Here is a 23,954-nt window from a genome sequence, read left to right as displayed (position 1 = left end):
CCCTGAACTACAATCTCTAGGTTTCTCTCTCTTTTGGAAGCTCGCTACGTCGTGCTTCCTGGATTTCCTGAAATATTTAAAGTTATTGGAGTGAGACACCTCTTAGTAAAACAGAATAGATTATTATTAGTGTGTGGTAACATGAGTTTTAATATTCCCAAAAACACATCCATTTAAATAATTACTTTAATTGATAAAGCATGTAATCTGTACTCACACTTACGTATATATGAGAAAACACATATTTCCTTTTCAAAACATACTGCATCATAATACATAATGTTCTACAATAATTAAAACATTATATACGTATATACATAAGAAATTTTTCCTTGAATGGACGATCATATAACCATCATGTAATCACCCCACATGATTGGGTTGTGTGGCTCGAAGGCGGGACTTAGCATCGGCTGACCTACCAAGTTAAGTCAAACTTTACCAGGTCTGTAGTACGATTTGCCTACCACAGCCTGGTCCGGACCCAGGGGCGATCAACATCTCTTTGCAGGCCAAATCGATTTCCATTACCAACACCCTGTTTGAGCAGTGTGGTTGCACTAACACATCATACTAGCAACGGTACCGTGCTCTCAATCTGAACAGTCCATCAAAGTTCTACTACCATATAATGCATTGCATATAGTTAAACTATAACATTATCACATTTTCATCAATTTGTATAACATCTAATATAATTACAATTCTGTATAAAATCTATCGTTTCATAACACTTTATAAAATCATTATTTCATAACTCGGCACACAACCATTTATAATCGGCACACAACCATCTGTAATCGGCACACAGCCATCTGTAATCGGCACACAACCATTTGAAATCGACACACAACCATTTATAATCGGCACACAACCATCTAAAATCATATCATAATTCCATAATTTTTACAACATTCTCTAAAATCAGTATATACTCATGCCACACAATTTGAGTAATAAGTCATAATATAATACCTATCTGGGAAAATATCACTTAGTTGAATAATAAACATACAATCATCTCTAAAATTTACTTAACTCAAATTACCCAGTTTTACCCCAATACACGCATATATATAATATCCCAAATTATCATTTTCATAAGTCTGAATGCTCAAAAAATTTTATATATATATATATATATATATTTCATATAATTAAATACTACAATTTAATCAGTTAAATTTTCTGAAATTACTAACATAATCTATTTTCCTTACTTTTTCTTAGAGTGGTGCTTAGGATCCCCAAACTATGAATCTGCTAAGAATTGGCGCCAGGATCCTAAAATGATGTTTATTTGCTGTTTTGGGCTAATATTGGAGAGGAAATTAAGGAGAGAGAGAGAAAGAGAGAGAGTGAGAGCTGCAGCCTTAGGAGAGAGAGAGAGAGAGAGAGAGAGTATGAGAGAAATTTTTTCAAAAAATGAATTCTCAGACAAAACCGTCGATGGTTTTCCTGAAACGGTCGACAATTTGGTTTTTAACCAAACCAATTTTTATTGTTTTATCCTTATTGGGCCTCAATAACTCCAAACCGTTGACGGTTTTTTCTGAACTCACCAAACCGTCGACGATTTGGTCCTACACCAAACCGATTTCCCCTTTTCCGTATTATTTTTTATTATTATCATTTTTCCTAGTCTCTACAATTAATATAATTTGGTCCATCCAAAATAAAGTTGCCAAATCTTGTACAACAATAAAAGCACTACTATATGGATCTAAAGAGAAATAGGAACTATAAAAAAAAAAAAAAAAAACCCCAATTCACAATTTTCAACATAACTAGACTCTTGAGTAGGATGAACAATATGACACTAAAATATGTTATCATGCTAATATCAAATCTTAGTGCAAGCAAATTGAGGGATAGATGCAATGCATTAAAACACTCCATAAAATTCTCAATATAATGAGGATGATCAATTCACTTAGAGAGATGTTCAATATGATTTAGGAATAAGAAGGATACAGAATTGTAGTAAGACATATTTAAATATAACATAGTAGATGAGCTCGATTGAATTCAATTATTTTTCTCTTTAAAAAAACCAATTGAATATTGACTTATAGGCCACGTACATGAAGCAACCTCGAGATGTGAAGAGATAAACATGCCACTTGTCCATTAAGCATATTGAAGGGATGTGTCCCATTCATCTTTTAACCTTTGAAGCCTTAAAAGTATCTAGTAAAGAGAAGCTTGACACTCACATCCATGCTTAAACTAAGTCGGCAATGGGGCAAACGTTGGGTGACAGAGAGCAAAACTTTAATCAACTTCACTAACCTTAACAAATGATCAAACAACATAGACTAGGAAAATTGGTGGTTGCAAACTAATGTTGCATACAACGTACAATTAAAATGTGAGTTCAACCTAACCCAAATAAGTTAGGAAGTTATGAGGAAAATGCCAAATAGACTTAACCAATGCGCCTCTTCAACTAACAAAATAAATTCAACCAAAGCAACAATCATTTGACGAGGCATAAGAAGTAATTAATTTCATTCACATAATACTAACCAATCAAGGAGGTACCAAATATGGTTTGTGCTCCATGCCTTTTCCTTGTTAGGATTTAAACAACCATAAGCATATATGCAATGAAGGGTACGCTTTTTATGGGTTCATGTAGCAAACCCCGAAAATGCTATTGCTTTCATTCAATCGCCTTATTGACTTGGTTAATAGAGACTTATTGTTATAACACTTTGTATCCATGACAAATCTTATTTTCAAATAATTTTTTAAGGCCTACACCAAACTTTATTGAGCTATTGGACTCAATTTGTATCACGTGTTAAATAACAAATGATTCAATTTTAATTTTCTACTTCACAAGCAAGTCAACAAAAAAATATTGTTAATTTGCTATCAAGTAGGGAAAAAAAATTGCAAAGGCATTTTCTTTATACTTTAAATCTTGGATATTAACTTGAGAAGCCCTCAATTGTGACAATAATTTATTTTCCCCTCTAATGTGCATATAACAAACACGACTTGAGTGTTTTTGTTTTTATTTTCTTCTTCTTTTGAAGCAAAAAAATAAAAATAAAAATAAAAATACAAAAAACTACTTTTAAACCAATTTTTTATTTTTTCTTCTATCTTTTTTTTTTTTTTTTATTACATAGGAACTCTAACTACTAACGAACCCTTTGGACCTCCTGGTGCAGCACCAAATTTACGGATCAGCATCCTCTATCCCCAGATCTTACTGATCAAGGTAAAGTCTAGATGCGGACATGACTTCTGTATATTTTTTCTTCTATCTTACTTTTATTTATTGTCAACAAAATAAAGCGTTCAAACTTTCTAAATTCATCTCATAATTAGCAATCATAAAAATAAAAAGCGAAGAAAATTTAAGATGAGAGCTTAAGAAAATCTCTAAAAAATTCATGTGTCCTAAATTTCTTTAAACTTTTAAAAATTTTCTTAAAATTAGCATTGGTCTCACACAACTTCAAATTTATCCAACAAATATCTAGAAAAGCAAAAAATTGAATTTTAGTTTTCTTTCTCCCAACCAGACGTGCCTAAAGTTTAGTTTCCTTTTCCTCTTCTCCCCATTTCTGTCCAACCAAACAGACTTTCTATTTTATTTTTATTTTTTTGAACAGCTACCCCCTTCCACATGAGGCTGCCTGCAAGCTGCAACACATGAAAAATAAGACATTTAAGGATTTTACTTTATTAATCTGTCAGTTCTATAGTGGCAGTCAAACTGGTCAAAGCCTTGGAGCCTCCTCTTTCCCCTCATCCATGATTCTCCAAACACCTCAATTCTCAGAACCATAATCACACAAACAAGCAATCTATCTTCGAATCCAGAACTAGGGTTTATACAAAACCCTACCAAGCTTTTATCCTCACAAAAATGGCCACCTTCCTCTCATACAGCCCTCACCTGGCCTTCTCCCCCTTCCCGGACCTTACCCGGAACCCGAACTCTCTCCTTCGCCGGACCCACTGTCCCCCTGGCTGCTTCCCCAACCTCACGCCGTCTCTTCGCGGCGGGAGCGCCGTCGCCAGGGTCGGGTTCAAGCCCGGTCTGTTTCCGGACCCGGATTCTGCCGAGGCCATAGCTCGGGAGCTCTTGGGCAGAGCTGAAAGCTTTCTTTTCACGGTTGCTGATGCGGCCGTGTCGACTTCAGACGGCGTCACTGGCGCCACCAAACAGAACTCTGATTGGCTTTCGGGAATCAGTACTAGCATGGAGAATGTTCTTAAGGTATGCAATTTATGTGTCTGTTTGATAAATTTGACTGGTATTTGAAAGATTTGGTGTGCTTTTTTCTTCGCATAGTTTTAATGATTGTTAGTTTCAATTTGCAGGTTTTGAAAGACGGGCTCTCTGCTTTGCATGTGCCCTATGCTTACGGCTTTGCGATTATTCTCCTTACGGTTATTGTTAAGGCTGCTACGTTTCCTTTAACCAAGAAACAGGTTTCTTCTTTCTTTTTTATGTTAATAATACATTTTTGATTTCTTTTCTCCTTGCTAATATACGACAATTTATGTTTTTCTGTTTTTTTTAAATTTTATGCTCTGATGGATCAAATGTGGAAAATAAATTCTTTCGCTCACTTTTGAATCATTTGATCATTTGAATTCTCACTCAGCTTCAAAATCTCTCTGAGTTGGTGTTATAGACTTAAACAGTATTTTATTAATGAAAACTACTATTATCCTATGTTTGGAGAGGCTTCGGATTTGGATTTGGATCAGATGTAATATAAAATTGTATTGAAATTTGTCCTAATTTATCCAAATCTAAATCCAAAATCCAAAATCCATTCTCCCAAGCGTAGCGTTATTGTTTTTCTTTGGATTCATTTCTTACTCTCTTTCTCATATTGCCACTTATCCATCTTAATGTACTTATTTCAATAATTCTTATTTTATCAGCATAGTGTTTCTCGATTGCCTGCCATTACTTACTATTATACATAGGCAGCTATGTATATGTCATGCCAGGTTTTTGTTTTAACTTGACATGCATTTTACCATCACACAACAATCTAAGAGTGCTTCTCTGCTTTATACATTCCCCCTTAATTCTATGGGACTGCCATTCCCGTTTTCCAGTTCATCCAGTAAATGATCCGAAATACTGAAAGATTGTGCTGTTTCTTATTCATCCCATTTGCCAATTCATTCATAAATGATCCAAAATACTGAATGTTTTCTGCTGGCTTAATTTTTCGAGTTTCTCTCCTTCTTTTGTTCATAACTGATCCACAATGCTGAAATTAGTCACTTTTGGTTATTTATTTATAATAACTAATATCTACTGAGTGGTTGTACCATCATATGGTCTACTTCTACTGAAGTCACCTGAGTATTGTATTTTGGTCACTGCCCTAAGACTAGTTAGATTTTGAATGCTTTTTACAATGGCCGCAACAACTGTGCCTTTATTCCAGTTATTTAGGTTGAACACATGAATATTTTCCTCTGTTCAGCATGATTTAAAGCTAGCCTTTCTCATATGTTAAATTCTTAAAAAAATTGCTTCTTCAACCCATATTTTCTTGGTATTCTCCTCATCCTAGCATACTCAAGTGGTTTCACCCTAATCAAATAATTCTTCCTTGTGCGTCTGATGGTCCTATAAACTCTTCCTTTTTTGTTATTATTGAAGCTTCTTTAACTTTAAATACTCATTTTTTTTTTTAAAAAAAAAACTAGCGTTTCTCACCTAGGCTAAATTATTTAGTTTTATATTAATTTGTGTATGTGATTTATACTTTGGAAGGATACTTTTGTAATCTTATCATTTGAACATGATTTTTCAGAAAAATGTTCTTGTTTCAGTGATGTTAACACTTTTTTTTTATAAATAATTGTGAGTAGGTAGAATCGGCAATGGCTATGCGATCCTTACAACCTCAAATAAAGGCTATTCAACAGCGGTATGCTGGGGATCAGGTATTTTTTAGCCTGCCATTATGTAATGCTTCTCCTAGGCATAAAGGATTTGAAGTCCCTGTGCACTAATCTGTAGAATTTATTTCCCCTAGTTATTCATCCACTCCCAAAAAGGGCCAGCCGAATAAAAAAAAGAAAGTATTGCAAATCTTAGGAAAACAAAACACACTTTCTTATATGAGAGAAACATCTTTTTCTTGCGAATTAATTATACCTGGATGGTTTGCGCACTTTAGGTTTTGCCTACCCCTACCCATTTGAATATTTATTTGAATGACTTAAACATGACATGATAGCTACAAACTGGAAAATTAAGCTTATCTTTCAGTTATTAGAGTGGATATGGAAATTATTTCAGTGGAGACGTCCTATGCACTTTTCATAACCAATAGTCATACTTTTGTCTACTTGTAGGAGCGAATTCAAGTTGAAACTGCCCGTTTATATAAACTTGCTGGCATAAATCCACTTGCAGGTACGAAAGTTGAATCGATCTCCACCATTTTGATATTCTTATTTTTTGTAAGCTTGTGTATGCATGCATAATGTTTGCAGAGGATAATGCATATATATGTTTTGGGGAAACTAATAGTTCTTATCTGAAAAGCTGCACTCATGAGTCTTGTCTCTTTGTACAAGAAAGTTGGACAATACTATTGGTTATGGTGTTTGATGCAAAGGGTATGATATGATTTGAAATGTAGGGGTTAATGAGCTGCTTAATGGCCGTCACCACAAACCAGAATTAGAAACTAAAAACTAAAAACTTAGTGACCTTTTGGTTGATATTTCCAAAACATAAAAAATTAAGGACCTCGTTAAACACATGTTTATTTTTGTCATCGAATCAATTAACACTTAAAGATGTTATTAGAGCAATGAAAAAAATAAGAGTGCAAATTAAATAAAATGTTATAACAAAAAATAAAAATAATTATAGTTATTTTACTCAATATTAAAATTTTAAAATCTAAATTCACTTTTTAGTACTCAAAGAAAAATCCTATTGTATATGATAATTAAAATGTTAAAACTATTTTTTCAATGACTTATTGTTCTTTTCAATATTTTGAAATTTTTTTATATTTAAATTTATATTTTAATTATATTTAAATTCATATGGACATTTTTTATTTTTTTTATAAAGATTGTGTATAGAATAACTCAATCCATAAAAGTGAATTCTAGATATTAAAGTATTGTTGCCACAATAATTAAAGATGATAAACTTGGTTTTCAATTTTTAACATAATAGTTGAAAACTGACTATAGATATAAGCAACTAGCAGCACAGAAACATTTTATGCTCACACTGCAACACAAATAGAAAATTTAAAGCAAAAATGATATTAAACAACCCCTTAGATTATGAATTTTTATGAGATCATTCATTGTCGCAAAATTTCAAAAAATAAATAATTTTCATTTATTAAACAATTTAAGTATGACCTGGGCTTGTGGTCTCAGTGGTCATGTACCCACCCACCAAGAGGTAGGGGTTCAAATCTCCTCGGTTTGTGGTGGGAGTATGGTGGGGATCAAGGGGGTTGTGTTTGAGTCGTTAGTGGTCTGCTCCTATGGGGTCTCAAGCTGCCTCTAATAGTAGAGAGGCCACAAAAACACACACACACACACACAAGCAGAATCCCATGCCATCCACTAGTAAATATATCAAATATTTTGTCCATATTTTATTGTAATACAGCTCACATTTTTTAATATTTTATTGTTATAAAATTGTTCATTTTTTAATTTAATAGAAATTATGTTTGTAGTTTCAAATTTAAAATGAATTTTTTTTTTTTTTTGTTTTTACTCTTTATAGTCTTGCTTGACTATTCCTATATTCTTCATATTTTTTGAAAAATAAAACTCTGGCACTCTACAGCCCCTAAACTTATTTCTCATTTAAAACAAATGCAAAATTCTTGATGTACACATGAATTAAATCAGACAAACTATTGCTTTTTTAAATTCCACGAATGTGTCTTAAAAAGAAATTGATTTTAGAAGACCTTTTACTTATAGAAAATGGGCAACTATATATTTTTGTCAATCATCATTGCCAACAAAGTGTGGAAAGAAATTGACATTTTTTTAAAATTGCTTGTTAGATTTATTTTTGATAGAAAAAGAAGATTTATTCCATATAGAGAAAAGAATGTGCAAAGAGGAGACAAGATCCTCCTATAAAAGAAGTAAAAAATAGGCTTGAAATCAATCAAAATAAACCTGCCTCTCAATCTCTCTAAAGATCTGAGAAGTGAGAACGCAAAAGACCAGAGAGAAGCTAATTCAATCTTTTACCAAAAAAAATGCTAGAATTCCTCTTCTTTAATAAGATATGTGCATACCTTTCTATCCAAATACCCATAAGACTGCAAAGATGCCTCAAGTGCCCAAGACTAGACCATCTCGACTTTTCCCAAATCTAGCAAAAGAGAGATGAAACGTATCCTCCACCAAGCTCGGACAAACCAATGTTGCCTAGAGCATGGAACATTTTGGTTCGTCGAATAGAAATAGGATCGTGGTCTGTCACATGCTCTAAAATGTGGAACATTAGGGGCGTACTTATATCGATATACAACAACAAAAAACTAAGCCTTAAGCCCCACTAAGTGGGGTCAGCTGTATGAATCCTTTTCTGCCAATTTATGGGATCATGGGTAATTTCCTTCGACAAATTCAGGGCAGTATACTTATATCGATATACTGGTGAAAAATGTATAATGGCCCTTGTATGTTTTGGGAGGGATTTTTGAAGTTTTTTAGAATCTAAAAAGGTTTTTTTTTTGGTGTGAAATAGATTGATAAGGACTGAAAATGATAATGCAATGAATCACCACTTAAACTAATAAAAATATGTTAATATTGACTTAGATTTTTGAATCATTAGATTTAGTGTTTCAGAATTTGGAATGTTTGTATCAATACGTGTTTTATTAGGCTGTTAGCATTTTTTGGTCACTATGGGACTAACCTGTTTCTCCCCCAAAACAGCAAATAACTTATTCTAGATCCTCCAAGAGAGAGCAATGCAAAAAATAGATGCAATGCAGATTTTGAGCTATAAAAACACAAGAGATGAACATTAGGAGATACCGCCAAAGGCCTTCTACTCTGCTAGAGATTGTTGGTGTTAACTATATTAAGAACAACCAACCAAGTAATGCCTTGGTCTCTAGAGGGGACTTTAGCTTTGAGATAAAGCCATGAAGGGCAAAGTACTTGAAGGATCTGGTCAAATGTTCAAAGAAAGATTTTGAAGAGTAGAATCCTGAAGAATCCAAAACCGAACTCCAGCTATCTTTTTTTGTGTGAAATATGACAGCTCTCCAACAAAACCAACAAAGAAGAGAGTTTTGTTGTTCCCTATCATTTGGAGGCCTATGAAAGTGATACTCTCAAGAAGTAGTAGACCCATTTGAATTAAGAAAGGAAGCAATAACAATATTATGTGTTAAAGAGAGAGGATATAAACGAGGAAAAGAAATGGAAAACACATAATTCCCCACCCAAGAGTCTTCCTAGGAAATGATTTGAGAACCATTGCCCACAACATATTTTATATAAGGAATCATCGAAGGATAAATTTGAGCAATACTCTTCCAAGGACTGTCCATTACAACATTTTAAACACCAATTAGCATCCACCATTAGAATGTAAGCCGAATTCACTTTTTATAACATTATGCCAAAGGGATTTCTCTTCAAAGGGGAATTGTCACAGTTATTTACCCAATAAGGCAGTGTTCTTAGACCCCAAATTTCTAAGACCCTTACCTCTCTCCATCTTAGATCTACACACAATCTCCCAACCAAATGAACCCTATTTTTCCCTTCCACTGACCAAAATAAATCTCTTATTACTTTCTCCAATATTCCTAGCTATACCTACTGAAATTCTAAAATTGGACAAATAATAAAGAGGGATACTGGATAGACAAGCCTGGATGAGGGTGGTGTAAAGAAAATAGTGCACCCTTCTAGCGTTCCACCCATCCAAATGCTTAGACACCCTGTCCTCTCCGCTTCTGGTTCCCAGAACCCAACCTAGGACTACCCCCTAATGGAACTTCTAAATGAGACGGGGCCACTCAAGAATGGCAGACTTAGCTAAGGGAGCTAATTCCAAAGACCTAAGTTCCTAACTTTACTGAGATTAATAGTAGCAATCCCACTTTTACCCAAACATATTTTTACACCTAAAGGCTAAAACCTTCTAAAAAAATCTGAAGAATTGCAAGAACATTCAAAGAAGAATTTCTAAGATTCTTTATGATCATCTTAGAAAAAAATTATTATATCTGCAAAATGAAGATGAGGCACAACCACCCCCTTCACTACCCACCCCAATCCCTTTCACTTAATCTCTATCCACAGCCTTACCAATCAACAACTGGAACAAAGAAAAAAAATGAGGCAAAGGATGCCTTGCTTAACCCCTCTCAAGGCCCTAAACCGCTCCTTAGGCTCCCCATTGATAATGATTCAGTAGAAAGCATTGGACAATGGACAAACACCCTTTCATCAAAACCTACCACCTCTCTCCAAAACCCTTTTTTGCAAAGATCTTGTCCAAGAAATTCCAGCTAACCATATCATAAGCCTGTTTAATCCAATTTAAATGTAAACCCCTTCTTATTTCTCCTATGAACATCTTCAACTACTTTATTTGGCACCAAAATAGCATCCAAAATTTGGCCTTCCCCCAATAAGTGCACTTTGGGCTTGAGAAATAGTATCTCCTATCACTTTACTGAACATATTTGCATTCACTTTTGCAATAATTTTATACATACTTGCAACTAAACTGATAGGTAGAAAATCAGCAATTTTTTAAGACTGATCCTTCTTATGCAATAAAGTAATGAAAGTAGAATTAATGCTTTGCCTAAGACTCCATTAAAGTAGAAGTGTAGAACTCATTAAATGCCCTCATCAGACCAGAATTAACCACATCCCAACAATACCGAAAGAAGGCCATAGTAAAACTATCTATGCCCGGAGCTTCATCCCTATCCATCTCAAGCTCTACATTCCTAATTTCTATCTCCTCGAAAGGCCTTTCCAACCTACTTATCTGATCACTGGAAAAAGGGCTCCACTTCAATCCTTCAGTCATTGGTATACTTTCATCATCCCCATAAATTGGGCAAAAAGGGTCATTGATTTCATTTGCAATCAATCAAGGATAAGAAGATGCTACTTCTCCCCTCTAGACCATTTCTCTTGCCCAATTTCTCCTCATCTTACCAATTACCATCAGCCAATCTTTGAAAAAAATTCAGTATTACAAGCAACACCTCTAACCGATTTAAAAATTTTATCTTTTTGCCTCCAACTTCTCATTTCCCTAAAATCACCTGTAGCTCATTTTTCAATGAAGCCACTTTGCCTCTTCCAACTCCGTTAAAACTCTTTCCTCTTTTCTATCCAACAAATCAATCTCTGCTGAAATGTTGTGTTTTGTAACCCTATTATCTCCAAGGACTTACACATGCCACTTCTTCAGAACTTCTTTTGAATGTTTTGAGTTTTTTCATGATCTAAAATCCTCCAACCTCTTGCAGACTCCTCAGCCCAAGAAGTTTTAACCAAAGAATGAAAAGACTTCTGATGACAGTGCAGATGGGTGTTGAAATGAGGAAAAAGTTTGAAGAAAAGTGTTTACTTCTGATGACACAGCAAATATGAAGAGAAATGTAGGAGGAAATTTAAGTGTATTGGAAAAACCAATCATTCAGAAGGATGTTACTTGTGAGAGGGTTAGTATTTGGCAGGGGAAAAAAAAATTTGGGGGATGTTTTGAGCAATAAAGTGAAGATCTTGGCCATTTTGAGTATCATGGGGTTTGCTTTTGGATGAGGTTGGGAACAATATGGTTATGATTCTGATTCATTTGTTACGCTTGGGGATTTTAGTGTACATGCTGCCTCCTCCAATGGAATGATTGGAAGGAATTAGCATTTTTGAAAATGTTGCAGGGATAAAAAGCAAATGGTAAGGATGAAATCTTGCCCACACCCATGGAGGAGAGTTCTAGGAAGAATCTTCAAGCTTAGCATTTGATGGGTAAATTGGGTTTGCAGTGTCTGATTGGGTTTGAAGAGGGCTTTCTTGGTTATATTTCTATGTTGCTATTAATAACATTGTGGAGCATTCTATTAAATTTAGATATTTTTGTAGACTTTTAGTCACAGCATTGATACTCATAGAATTTTGCTATTGGATAACTTTTGTTTAAATTTCTTGCTATGATTTAATTCTAAAATATCAAAGAATCTTGCTATAATTGGCTAACTTTGATTTAAATTTCTTGCTGTTGTTTAATTTTAATATATCATTGATTCTTGCTATAATGAGCTAGTTTTATTTTAAGTTTCTTTCTATACTTCAATTTTAATATATCACAAATTCTTGGTGTAAAGCTAAAGTTAGGCAATTATATCAAGAATATATGATATTTTATAATTGAATTGTAGCAAGAAATTTAAATTTAGCTATAATAATGCTAAATTTAGCCATTTAATTTATGATATTTTAAAATTTAATCTTTGCAAGAAATTTAAATTAAAGTTAGTTCATTATTGTAAGAATCTGTGATATTAAAATTAAAATATAGCTAGATTCTATGAGTATCAATAATGTGATAAAAAGTCGCCTAAAATATCTAAATTTAATAGAATGTTCCACAATGACATAGCAACCTATACAATACTCAAGATACACATAATATTATATTATAGAAAGAAGTTTAAAATAAGTCTAGCCAATTATTGCAGGAGTCTATGATATTTTGAAATTAAATTATGGCCCATTATACACATAAAACCCTCTTCATGCTTTGTTTCTAAGGGTAAACTATTATTTTTTGTTAAATTAGCGCCGTAGCTTTACAAAAATTGCCCTCCATATATCTTATTTCAATAGAAGATGGATTAATTTTCAATATGTTTGTTTGTTTTTTTGGCATATTGTTAGCAACAACTAAAATTGACCACCAATTTTTATTTTACTAGCTCAAATTGCCTGAATCTATTTGATGAAAGTAGAAAGTTAATTTTGCAGAATCTATATCCTTTCATATATTAGTAATACATACTTGAGCTGAAAATGTGAAAATCAAATTTATGGAGATGCACAAAAGAATCTTTAATTGATCAGTATATAGAAAAGTTTAAAATATATAAATAAAAACATGCCATTCAAAAGGCAAGGCATGAGAATGACCCATGTTGAAGAAATTGAAAATCTTGCATATTAAGGGCTTTGAGACTAATCGCCTTTGTGTATCTACAAGCATGATAGGTATAAAACTAAAACTTTACCACATTCATTGAGATAGCTAAGAAACTAATTAAGTTGGGCGATATATTCTTCTTAATATGTGAATATAAATGAATCATGGTAGATTATCAAACCTTCAGATAAAAAACTTGCTAACTAGCTAGCTTGACTGATACACAGATTATCAAAAATTAAGCTGTTGGAATAGAAGGAGACATTTGGTGGAGACTCGGGCAGAAAATCAAAATTGTGTGTGTGTGTGTGTGAGAGAGAGAGAGAGAGTGCCTGAAGGAGACATGGTGTGTGAGAGGACTCCATCGCTCCTGCTAAGCATGGTGGGAGAGATTGGTTGTTGGAGACATTAGTGTAAACATCCAATGTGAAAGAAAATAATGCGAGAGCAAAGATGGTGAGAGAGACAGGGATACTTGGTTCTTTGATATGGCTGGAGAGGAGAGAGTGTGAGGGAGAAATGATGCGGTTGGGAATTTTTTTAGAGTTTTTGGTTAAGTGAAGGGATAGGCCCACAATTTTTTTAACTAAAAAAAATATGAATTTTGAGAAACTAGGAATGGTGTTTTGTAGCTTTCTCAGGTTTGCACATGAAAAACTTTTCTGTGTATATATATAGATTATATTGTTAAATGGAGGATTATCACATAATGATTTTCTCATGAGTTATTAAACTTTATAAGTCATTATTGATCTACTTTACGAAGAAATTCTCCCTTGATTTGGGAACACATCACATCCTTTCTAAATATATATCATTACACATTTTTCGCTTTAATACATCTATTTTCTTTTTAAGCGTACTCTAGCATATGGAATTTTATTGCGTTCCTGTTCATATTTCACAACCAGAGCATTCTGTATTCTTGGATATATGCTGTTGTTGCCCAAGTGGGGATAGATATGACTTCTTAACTCCTAGACAAATTTGGTATTGAATTTGGTAATGTGGTAGCCTGCTTTCTGTCTTCTTGTGTGTGCAGCAGATGCAAATTTGCGTATGCTTATCATGGTACAGATCTTCTGGTGATTTTTTTTTCTAATATTCTTAATTTACACTTAACTCTTTGTATCCTATGCATCACAAACTTGTTATTTAATTATTACGTTTATGATATTGTATTTCAGGTTATATTCATATGCCAATAGTGTTCACTGGCTGTTGTATTCACTGTGCTCAATTAACAGTTGTTCTTTGCATCCTATGCAGCACAAACTGGTTATAAATGTTTTATTGCTTACTTTTACTTTCATTTTTTGAGCTTTCCTGCACTGCTCCATTTGAAAATCTTTACGTATTTTGAAGCTTGATCTCAACTTTTGCCCCCTTTATTTGAAGTACTGTTGTTTTTGTAATCTCCCAACTTTTTTTTTTAAATAGAAAAAAATGACCTGTTTGCCATTCTGTGTGCAAAGTTGTCATATCGTGTATTCTAACTTCATGAAGCATTCCAAAATATCATGAACATTGCAAACTAATATATTATTAATGTTTTTAATCTGTTGACATTTTGCTGGTGTGTGCTTATCATATAACTTTTCCTTCCATTGCTGCTAGTCAGAATTAATTTTGGATCTTTCTTTCTATTTATACCAGGATGCTTCCCAACCCTCTTTACAATACCAGTATGGATTGGCCTGTATAGAGCACTTTCTAATGTAGCTGATGAGGTGACTTGGAATTTATGCCACTTGACTTTATATGCTCACTGCTTCTACTATTCATTTGTTTTTTTTTTTTTTTCTTTTCCAAATATGTGCCATAGTTGTATCTGATAGAATTTTATCTTCTACTATTAAGGGCCTCCTTACAGAAGGCTTCTTCTGGATACCTTCCCTTTCTGGTCCAACTACAATTGCTGCTCGACAAAGTGGCAGCAGCATTTCTTGGCTTTTCCCTTTTGTAGTAAGTATACCTTGTTCATGTTAACCCTCTTTCTGCAAATTAAGTAAAATATAGATTGTATCAGAAATTAGCAAAAATATGAATTACATTGTATACTTGTCTTATTTTCGAAGAAGTAACTCAACCTAAGAGAGAAACTTTTCTTGTGCTACATTTTAAAATATTTGTAAAATGTAGTTGTTGCAGTGGGAGATGTCCTTTAGTTCAATTTTAAATATACTAGGTATGCTATTATGGTTGTCCTGTTTTATGTTCACTAAGAAGTTCTGATGCATCTTGTACTATAACTTTGGTTGCAATCACTGTCAAGTGTTGTGGGTTTATTTGTGGTTCTTAAATTCTTGAAATTTTCTTTTAACAGGATGGTCATCCCCCACTTGGATGGTCAGATACTTTGGCATATCTTGTCTTGCCTCTGTTGCTGATTGCTTCACAGTACATCTCAGTTCAACTCATGCAGTCATCACAGGTTAGTGATTGTGATTACCTAGTTGATTCACTTTATATACTTGTTGATATTTGAACTGTGGCCCTTTTCCATGTTCAAACTAACTACAAAGCTGAAAGAGAATTTTATGTATCATGCCTCAGAACATTTTTCAGTTCATTTTATATCTGGTGACTTGCAACGTGATTGGAGGGCTTTGATTTTTTTTGTTTTGTCCACCCTTCTTTACTTTTTTAAGAGGATGCCTCATCCTCCTTTTGTATTTCTTCTTCGCTATCTTGATTTTACTTAATTGGTATTTCTTCTTCACTGTCTTAATTAATCTTCTTTTTTTTAAAAATTGTTTTCTGTTTATTTTCAGACCTCAATCTGCATGGTTTTTTAGTTATTTCCTACTGAATCAACTACCTTTTTTAATTATTTCCTGCTGAATCAGCTTCCTTTTTCTTTTTTTTTTTTGAAGTTTTTCTGTAACATAGGATTATTGTACCAATGAGAAATTTCATAGCCGTAACATAGACACGATCATCCGGAAATGATTTCACAGCTAGCACTATAATTCTATACAAAGACAGCATGCTATGCGATTCAGCAGGGCTGCTACACTATCTTCTCTGCATGTATAAAGAAAATCTAAGAGTTGTATTTACATAAAATAAGAGTTATATTTAAATTTGAGGAGTCCTTTTTGAGTTGCACCAATATTAAGTAGAAATTTAAGTCACATATTTATGACCATGCAAGAGTAATGATAAGAATGATTATTTCAAGTTACAACCGTGTTTTGGTGGAACCTGGGTTTAGTGGGTTGACTGGGGCAATAGTTGTCCTGTCAGGTTATTCTGGTTGTTTGGAATGACCTTTTGTTGTTTGTCAACTCCGTAAGGCCCCAGCCCAGCTACTTGGGATTTGCTTTGTGAATTATTGTTGACCATTCTTGTTTCTAGTAATTCATAGGCCATCACATCTTTTCTAAAGAGCTCAAGCTACATCTTTTAGTGGCATATGTATTGTCCATCAAGCTACATAAATTTAATTTAAATTACCCAGTGATGTTGTAATCACGCATATCTTTTGCTCATTACGGAACCATTTCAGTTACCTTTCTCTTCATCTTCTCAATTAACATTATGTTGACTAGTATTGGATAAATGATTATGTCTGCAAGAAATATAATTTTTTTAAAAATAATTTTGGCTATGTAAAAAAAATAGGAAAATAATATATGATCTGATTATGCTGTTTGTTGCCAAAGAATTTCACTTATCATCATTTTTTAATTATTTATAACTGGGTTGGAGTTTTTTGTTGGCTTACTGCATGTGTCTTGAGAAGCCCATGTTTAAGTGTGAAAGGAAAGGAATTTAAAAATCTTGGATTAAAAAGTATTTTTACATGAATGTTGAAAATATAATCTCTCGAAAATGTGTTGAAATTTTTTCCGCATTTGTTGCTTCTTTTGGTCCTTTGTTTTCTTAATGGCCACTATGTTTACCAGCTATTATAAATCTTTGGAAAGCATAGAAAAATTAACATAAAATTTGTTCTCTGCAGATCGTGTTTTGATTCAAGTCATTAATTTTATTCTTCTGTTGATTTAAGTTTTTATGTGACACTTTTTTGTCCTCGCATATGTGAAGAACTGATTCTGTCCTCATCTTTCAGAGTGATGATCCGAACCTGAAAAACTCTCAAGCACTAACGAAATTCCTGCCTTTGTTGATTGGTTATTTTGCTCTTTCTGTTCCTTCTGGTTTAAGCCTATATTGGTGAGCAGCTGTTAGCTACCCTCAATTCATGTGCATTGTGGTATTTTTCTTGGAGTCCTTGTTCATTAGTAATACAAAATGTCCATTTTTTTACTCTCTTTTATATTGTACCTTGTTTTGAGAGTTATATTCTTGAACATTGATAATTCTGCCCTACAGTGTCCTCTGTACATTTTAATTGTTTTTAACATACCTATTTTGCTTTATGAAGGTTCACAAATAATATATTGAGCACAGCACAGCAAGTATGGCTTCAGAAGTTAGGCGGTGCCAAAAATCCTGCAAAGCAGTTCAGCGATGCTATTGGCAAGGAAGAGCCATCCCAGATTCAGAAGACCCTGTTTGAAACAAACTCAATGAAAGCAGTTGCCAAACAGGGAGAAAAGCTGACTCCAGAGGGACCACGCCCTGGTGAAAGGTCAACAACTGTTTCCTACTAATTCACTTCATCCTTGTTATGAGTATGGTTGTTTATGGATTTAAGCTGTTGATGTTTACCAGATTTAAACAGATAAAGGAGCAAGAAGCAAGGATAAGACGGCAAAGGGAAGAAGAAAAGAGGAGAGCTGAAGAGGCATCTGCTGACAGAATTCAAATAACAAATGAGGGACATGAGAAAGAACCCAGCTTAGTTGAGAGGGAAAATGGGGGAGTGACTAAGTTTGATGATGGTGGGAATGAAAGATTTCAGTCTGTGAATCATGAGTCTTTGAGTGGTGAGCAGCTAGTTGTGAATGGGGGCCTATCTTCTCAGGAGTCAATGGAAGATCAGAAAAAGCCATTCCTTAAGATAAAAACTGACGAAATTTCTTCTGCTTACCGGGTTGATGGCAGAGATGGTCAGCATTCCCAAGAAAACCTTGAACAGGTAGTTAATGCAATCTTGTCATGATTTAAAAAGCTTTAGTTACAGAGAAATGTGTGATTGTAGACCGCATTTATACTGTTTTCTTGTACTGTGCCTATTTATCTCCTTTTTCTAATGTATGTCATGTTTTAAATGTTTATAAATTGAGAAGATTTGCATGCTGTGAATTCTACCTCTCATTTTCTTTAGTTTTGAAGTTTGTACAGAAGAGGAACTGCATTGTGATGCTGAAAAATACCTATGATCATTAAAACAGAAAACAGATGATTGCATAAGAGAAAAATCCAAAAACATCTTCACAACTAAAGATAACAAATTCTTGACCTATGGAAGAGGTAAAAGATAGATAAAGTTCCCATTAGGAACATTCTTGAATCTGGAACAGCTGGCTATGAGATCAGCTATGTTGCTGGGAGTGAATTTATTCAGATATGACATACTGAAACCGGTTATAGAAGTTATACTTTTATGTGTCATTGCTTGCTCATGATGATTTTCTAAGTTGAGCCTCTAAAGATGTGGTTGACTCCCAATTATCAGAGATAATTCGGAAATGATGAGCTCTGAGTATTGATGTAAGATGAAGAATCTTTTAAGATGATGATTCTTATTGTGTACCATGAGCAAACTTTGGGTTTCAGGTACTACAAGAGGATTGAGAGGGGTCGGTAGTTCTATCATCATTGTGGAAGGACCTATGCACTTAAGAAAAGAGGAGCATATGATACTGTACTATGACTATATAAGTGGGAATCTGCCAGGAACTTGGAAACTCTTGCTGTATCTTCTTATTTCTTGAGATATACCTACAGTTTTTAGCTGTTACTTGATTATCAGCTACAGCAGTGGTACTTGATTTCCACTCTAGAATCTAGAATGTCTGCCTGTAATATCAAATTTAGGACTCAGTCTGCTGCTGGGAGTGAGACAAACTCTTGCCGGGCCAGTTTCTCCTTGTTAAATATAATTTTTTTTTCATAATATACATCTTACAATTGTTGAGATTTTGTGGGCCTTATCCATTTTGGTTTTGTGGTTGGGATGGTATTGAGAAAGGAAAAACTGAATGACGTTATGATCAAATTTGGTTGAATATGGATATTGATTGGGCTGGTGTTGGACTAGCTTGAGTTGGATGGGCTAGGCAATGGTTTTGTTCAGTTTTGATGAACTGAGGTTAGTTTCCTTTGCATACATATTGAGCCTTGAGTGGTTCATTTTTAGCAGCAGAGGTAATGACGCCACTCCCATACAAATATTCAGGTATATTTCAGTCTGCCCATGGAGCTTAACCATCGATAACCCTAGTGCAATCTTTTTATGCTACCATTGTTGTTGCGTATTTCTTTGTCATTCCAATTATCATTGATATGAAATACAGGTTGCCATACTGGAAGATTTGAAATTTGCTTGCAGCATACACCCATTTCAAAAGATTAGTCATTCCTTCTTGGGTTCCTGAAGGAAGAAGTCATGTATAGAGTTAAAGCAAGTTAGTTAAAATGGAGAAGTGCATCTAGTGTGCCATGTGATTGTCAGATACTTTTTAAATAAAAACAAAAATTTATGGGATAGCTATAGGACCAGTTATATTTTGTGTATCTAAATCTAACGGTGTTGGTCAACTGAAAAACAACAAAAAGTAGTTTCCGAGTATGTTGTGATGGATGAGTGCTATAACATTAAATGATTGAAGGCATCTTTGGTAAAATTGGAGTTTGCACTCAAAGAAGATAGCGATAGTGTGTTTATGATGGTTTGGATGCTTGTGTGGTATACTAAATGCTGCATTGGAGAGAAAGTGATATATTTGAGTTTAATTGTAGTGAGTGGAAGGAGGGGAGATACACCTAGAAACACTTAGGTGGTCATAATGGCCGAGAAAGATTTATTAGCTGGTTAAATTTAATGAGACCTCAGGCTTCGTTTATTTATTTATGTTTGTTGGGCTCCACCTGCAAAGGCTTCTCGATGTTGCCATACTGCTGCTAACCGTGGAGAAAGGCTTGCTAGGAAGCTAGAAGTGAAAGATACCTACGTTAGATATTATAGACCTTGAAAGGGCTGATGACAACTTCCTGTATAAACAAAGTGGTGGGATTAAGGAATGCACTTTCAATAATCATAGCAATGTAATCAAAGACACTTATTATAATTACTTTCAATAAATTTGGTGGAAAAAACATAAGTATTGTGCGATTACTACATTGGTGTATCATTGCCCAAAAACTAGGTGGTTTATTGTTGTGGCATGAAGAAGGAGCAACTGCGTGAGCAGCTGTAGGGAAAGATTTCTTGTCAAAAGGTTAGAATAATCTAAGAGTTGTGTATGTAGATTATTTATATGTTATTCTTGAGCATATGTATGAAACCGTGAAAAACAAATGCTACAAGAAGTTGCCCCATGCACTCACACACACACTCTATGATTGGGCCACTTAGCTTGAAAAAAAAACAAAACAAAAACAGGCTACCTGCTTAATCCCCAGCCGTGATTTATGAAAAAAAATAAAGACATAGGTAGTGTTGGGAACTAAAACCATGTGAAGTGGCCATGCCGCCCAATCGCATGGTGAATGTACGAAGAGAGTGCATGGAGCAACACTCCTAGCATTCCTCAACTATGAAATACAGAGAAACATATATTTTTTTGTTTTTTCAATAAAAAAATAACACATGGAGTAGAAAAGAGCATTTGTCATGCTATGTGATAGTCAAAATGCCTTTAAAATTAAAGTGTGCTAATACGTGTCATGTAGCGTGGTGAAATTTGGATTGTCTTTTACTATATTCTCTGGAAGCTCAAGGGATGTGGGTCCTTTTCTATTTATTGTTTGGGCCTGCTTGAATTATTCCTCAAATTGTGAGAGAGTATCGCACTTGCTGAAGTGGGTTGGCTGGACAGGTTTAGGAAGGTGGAATGGGGAGAGCCTCATGCAATGTGGGAAAAGAAATCGAAGAACATCTAAGGGTTAGGAGCATTCAATGCTTAGACTGGAAGGGGCCAATTTTGTGCATGTGTTTTTTGGTTCACCCATCCCAGTCCTTTTTTGGTAGAGTTTTTGGGCAATTTTTCCATTAGTAGCATTTTTTTTTTTTAAATATTTATATTTCTTTGTGTGTATGTTGACCCACCACTGTTTCGTCATCTTCTATTATTAAGCCTGTTTAACTGTTTTACTATGAGTATACCCAAGAGCTGAAACCAGGTAGCTCTTATTGTACACAGATTAGAAGAGAGGGTGGAAGAATTTATTGGAAGAATTCTGTAGTAAATTCTTCCTCAATTGCATGTGGTATGCTCATATATATCTTTTTGATGGAAAAATTGCTAATGGGATCAAAGTGTAGCTTTGTGCTTGTTGGAAAGTTGGCCTGATAGTTTTGCTTTATGCTTGAGAAGATGGGATTCCATTTGCAATTAAGCCAAGATCACCTGTGCATCAAAAGAGAAATTGTATGATAAATGTTTTGACCACTGGAGTTGGTTCTTTACTTATTTTTCCAGAACAACATGAAACATGTCGCTTGCTTCATGGTCTGCTGGAAGCTTGTTTGTCAGTTATGAAATAATAAGAACGCTATGCATGCCTTGCAAATTCTTGAATGCAAGTTGTATATAGAAGACCATTGCAAGGAAGATTGGGTTTTAGATTTTGTTGTGATTTCTCGAATTTTATGTCTCCCTTATGTGATAAATCTTCATGAATACCAGTTAAATATCATAGTAATGTTGTTTACATGGTATTTTTTATCTGTTGTCCGTAACTACTGGCTGTCCGTTGTATTGAGCTTCTGTCTAATTTTTGAAATCACTATACTCCAGGACAAAGCTGTGGAAATATACACCACCCTAACTGGTACAGATAAGAAGAATTCTTCTGGTGATGAGCCAAAGCCCAGACAGGAAGTGCACGCTGAGAAAGAGGATTAGTTGCTCTAGCAACTAGTATCACGATTGTGACAAGAAGTCCACATCCTCACTGCTACACTAACTCTTCTTTAGAGCATCTGTGGTGCATCGTAAACGATCCTGTTCACTCTTCCTGCCCCATGAGGTCCTGGGGCTGATGGTCTGTAAATTAGTTGCTGTCAGGGCTGAAATTTGGCAATAGTGATCTTTTAGAGTCAAATGCAACTGTAGGAAGAATTGGTGTAGAAGAGGTATGTATCAATGGGTCTCTCATAAGCAACTGTATTTTGTATACGAACTGAAAAAAAAAAAAGCCAATGAGCTGCTTGTTAATGTTCCCCAGTTTTGGCTGAAGAAAAGAATGCAAGAACAAGAAAAATTCAAGAAACTGTGAGCTCATATGACAGGAATTGGCACGGTTCACATTTTATACAGCTCTTGATTTGTTTGGTTCCCATTTATAGGATCTGGATGGATTTTATTTTGCCTGCTTTGATCCTCTTGAGGTTAGTCTCTTCAACACTGCTAAGATCTGTTACCTACTTGTATATTTCAATAATTATATGTAGGTGGGTTAAGTTGAAAAAAAAAAAAAAAAAACCATCAATAGATATCTTTTTTAAAAGCAAAATTAGAGGTGAAATTATTTTCTGAGTTTCTTGTCATGAATTGCACATGATTATTGTATGCATCAACAAGAAGCCTAAAATTTTAGGCTAGAATCCTTTTTTTTGGGAAGGACATCTTGGCTTCTATGAAAGCTTTAATGATTTATGGATTGGTTTTAGCATTACCTCTTTTATATGCGAATCTTTTTATTTAATCGTAGAAATATGAAAGGAAAAATACATTTTTGTTATATTTTTTTTCCTTGGCCAGCTTAAAAATGTAAACGAACACTTAAAAGAGAAAATTAGTAACATAACCAAATGTATTATAATAATTAATTTTCCCATCAAACAGCAGAACCTGAAAACAAAAAATAAGAACAGTACCAATCAGCCCCTAAAATTTTAATTTTACCTTGGACAAAATTCTTGACTAGGGGAATTTAAACCAGCTTATATATCACACTTCAAGGATCCAGCTGTTATAATTAAAATTCTAAAAAAGTAAAAACTTGACTACTATATATATGTATGCATAGAAGTGAGCGAGTGAATGATTGGTGGAAGCTTCATTTTGCCTTGGCGTGTACGTAGAAAACCCCATCCCTGTCCTCTCTGCCAGCCTATCCTCAAAAGAAGAAATAAAAATAAAAGAAAAAAGCTAGAATGAAAAGAGTATTACCTCATCAGATTATCCAATTCATAATTACTATGTCCAGGCATGATTATATAAATAAATATATCGTATGGTATGCCATGTCCTATGTAAGATTTCAGAGTCATCTGTTTCTGTACTGGAGTCATTAACGCATCACAACAGCTAACACCTACAATAATTCTAATTAGCTTCTCCCTTCCTTGCTATTATCCTTTTCTTTTTTCCTCCCCAAATGATGGCCTAAGCGACTTCCAATTGAATATGGTTTAAATATTATCTTGTAATCTTATTGTATGAACAGTCTCTTTTTAAGTATTTATGTTGGAACAATGTCTTGGCACTCGCACGAATAGACTTTACATCCCGGGTGTGAGTCTAGCTAGAACCCAACGAGTGACTTGACACTGCCGATATCATAATCAAAATGTGTAATAGAGCAAATATAATGTAATTATGGGTTAGAGCGAAGATGATGATGATTAATGCTTGTATTTGGTGGTTGTTGGTTGGCAGACAACATAGAATTAGGGTAAGGGTGA

General features: G+C 34.3%; 1 protein-coding gene across 3 annotated transcripts; it reads left to right on the top strand.

Moving 5' to 3' along the window:
- The first annotated feature begins 3,518 nt into the window (after positions 1-3,518).
- Positions 3,519-22,780, top strand: LOC131144661 (ALBINO3-like protein 1, chloroplastic). 3 transcript variants are annotated; one of them, XR_009133865.1, is made up of 12 exons: positions 3,519-4,240; positions 4,345-4,455; positions 5,866-5,940; positions 6,355-6,415; positions 14,843-14,916; positions 15,047-15,151; positions 15,513-15,620; positions 17,265-17,368; positions 17,580-17,786; positions 17,870-18,236; positions 22,063-22,400; positions 22,614-22,780. XR_009133865.1 is itself a non-coding variant. In XM_058093439.1 (11 exons), exons 1-11 carry the CDS (start codon positions 3,887-3,889, stop codon positions 22,168-22,170), a joined length of 1,674 nt encoding a protein of 557 aa, XP_057949422.1. In that variant the 5' UTR covers positions 3,531-3,886; the 3' UTR covers positions 22,171-22,606. The 3 variants fall into 3 exon arrangements, 1 of the variants encoding a protein (XP_057949422.1); XR_009133864.1 differs by lacking the exon at positions 22,614-22,780 and adding an exon at positions 22,493-22,606; XM_058093439.1 differs by lacking the exon at positions 22,614-22,780 and having other exon boundaries at positions 3,531-4,240; positions 22,063-22,606.
- Positions 22,781-23,954: the final 1,174 nt, after the last annotated feature.

Source organism: Malania oleifera, chromosome 12 (genome assembly GCF_029873635.1).
Source record: "Malania oleifera isolate guangnan ecotype guangnan chromosome 12, ASM2987363v1, whole genome shotgun sequence".
Classification (NCBI taxonomy): domain Eukaryota; kingdom Viridiplantae; phylum Streptophyta; class Magnoliopsida; order Santalales; family Ximeniaceae; genus Malania; species Malania oleifera.
Note: the sequence above shows the minus strand (reverse complement) of the source record. Positions and strands in the feature narration are given on the sequence as shown.

Bases quoted from the DNA above. Each gene is read 5' to 3' on its own strand.
- LOC131144661 (XM_058093439.1), top strand. From the start codon at position 3,887: ATGGCCACCTTCCTCTCATACAGCCCTCACCTGGCCTTCTCCCCCTTC. The intron at 4,456-5,865 runs GTTTCTTCTTTC...AATTGTGAGTAG, and splicing joins TTCCTTTAACCAAGAAACAG to GTAGAATCGGCAATGGCTAT. The intron at 15,621-17,264 runs GTTAGTGATTGT...CTCATCTTTCAG, and splicing joins AACTCATGCAGTCATCACAG to AGTGATGATCCGAACCTGAA.